The sequence below is a fragment of the Echinococcus granulosus genome (assembly GCF_000524195.1).
Source record: "Echinococcus granulosus chromosome Unknown EG_S00008, whole genome shotgun sequence".
In the NCBI taxonomy this organism is placed as follows: domain Eukaryota; kingdom Metazoa; phylum Platyhelminthes; class Cestoda; order Cyclophyllidea; family Taeniidae; genus Echinococcus; species Echinococcus granulosus.
Genome location: NW_020170388.1, coordinates 738,721 through 739,783, shown reverse-complemented (window position 1 = coordinate 739,783; position 1,063 = coordinate 738,721). Strand labels below are relative to the sequence as shown.

Genomic DNA, 1,063 nt, shown 5'->3' with positions numbered 1-1,063 from the left:
AAATTGTGTTCTGCATCTATTGCCTCATGAATGAATTCGTAACAATTCTGTGAAGCCTTAAGTTGCATCTTTCGAATTTGTCGTCTACAAAAATGCATATTCCACAGTAGGAAAGTAGTTTGATATTTGCAAAAGTTTTTAGGTACTGATTAGTATATTCTTCAAGTTCAACAAAGAAAAAAACAATTTATTATGTCAGAGCTATTTAGTACTTATCATCCATAAATGGCTGGCACATTTTCTGCATCATTAGCTAGGGATCTGCCATTACATAAAGTGACATGATGTTAAGGCACGAATTTACCAACGCCCATTCCCTGACTAAACGGTCCACCCCATGAGTACCATGCCTATTTGGATAGCGGTGACTGCATATGGGGAATTCAGCGAAAAATAAATAAAAAATAAGCCAGGAAAAAATAATAAAAGAAGGTAGTCTACAAATATGTGTTAGAAATACAATGAACAAAACAAAATATAATTTAAGGATAATTAAGGACCGAAAGTAATAGTAGTGGTGTTTGATCCACAGAGGCACTTCATATCTGCTGACTCGTAAGCTTCTGGAGAAGAACAAAGAAGGGCTTTCTACTGGCACACCATAACTCCTGCTCATTCTCTCTCATTTCCTTCATCTTCATCTCCAGCATCTCTTTGAACAGTGGGGCTACTTTGACGATACCCTTAAGCGTCACTACCTCAAGCTCTGCGAGATCGACATTCACTGCACCTGGCTGGATGTACGAACCGAGGAGGCCAAAAGCACCTTTAGAAACGCCCTTGCATTCACAGCTCTCCAACACATGTATTGTGGTATTCCATGAGGCTAGACGGTTGCCATAATCAAAGGAGTACAGCAATCCTGGCATTGCAGTTTGATTTGTCACATCGTAAGTATTGAATACATAGAGAGGGCGATGGTGAAGACACAGCGATCTGTTGAGACTATTAAGCAGATCCAAGGTATCCATCTCCTCACACTTTGGACATAATGCCTTCGATTCAGTGACAGGTGCGACAGTGGTGATGGCAGTAGAAGTGGTAAGGGAAGATGTAGTGTCGT

At 40.4% G+C, this 1,063-nt stretch overlaps 1 protein-coding gene across 1 annotated transcript in view; it reads right to left on the bottom strand. All coding sequences in view use genetic code 11, as the record gives it.

The window, feature by feature from the left end:
• Positions 1-539: 539 nt before the first annotated feature.
• Positions 540-1,063, bottom strand: part of EGR_01964 (Murinoglobulin-2) — a gene marked incomplete at both ends in the record, with an annotated part of 4,819 nt that continues 4,295 nt past the window's right edge. The window contains one exon of the mRNA XM_024491213.1: positions 540-862. Coding sequence (XP_024354356.1) covers positions 540-862 — 323 coding nt within the window. The remainder of the gene's footprint in view (positions 863-1,063) is intronic.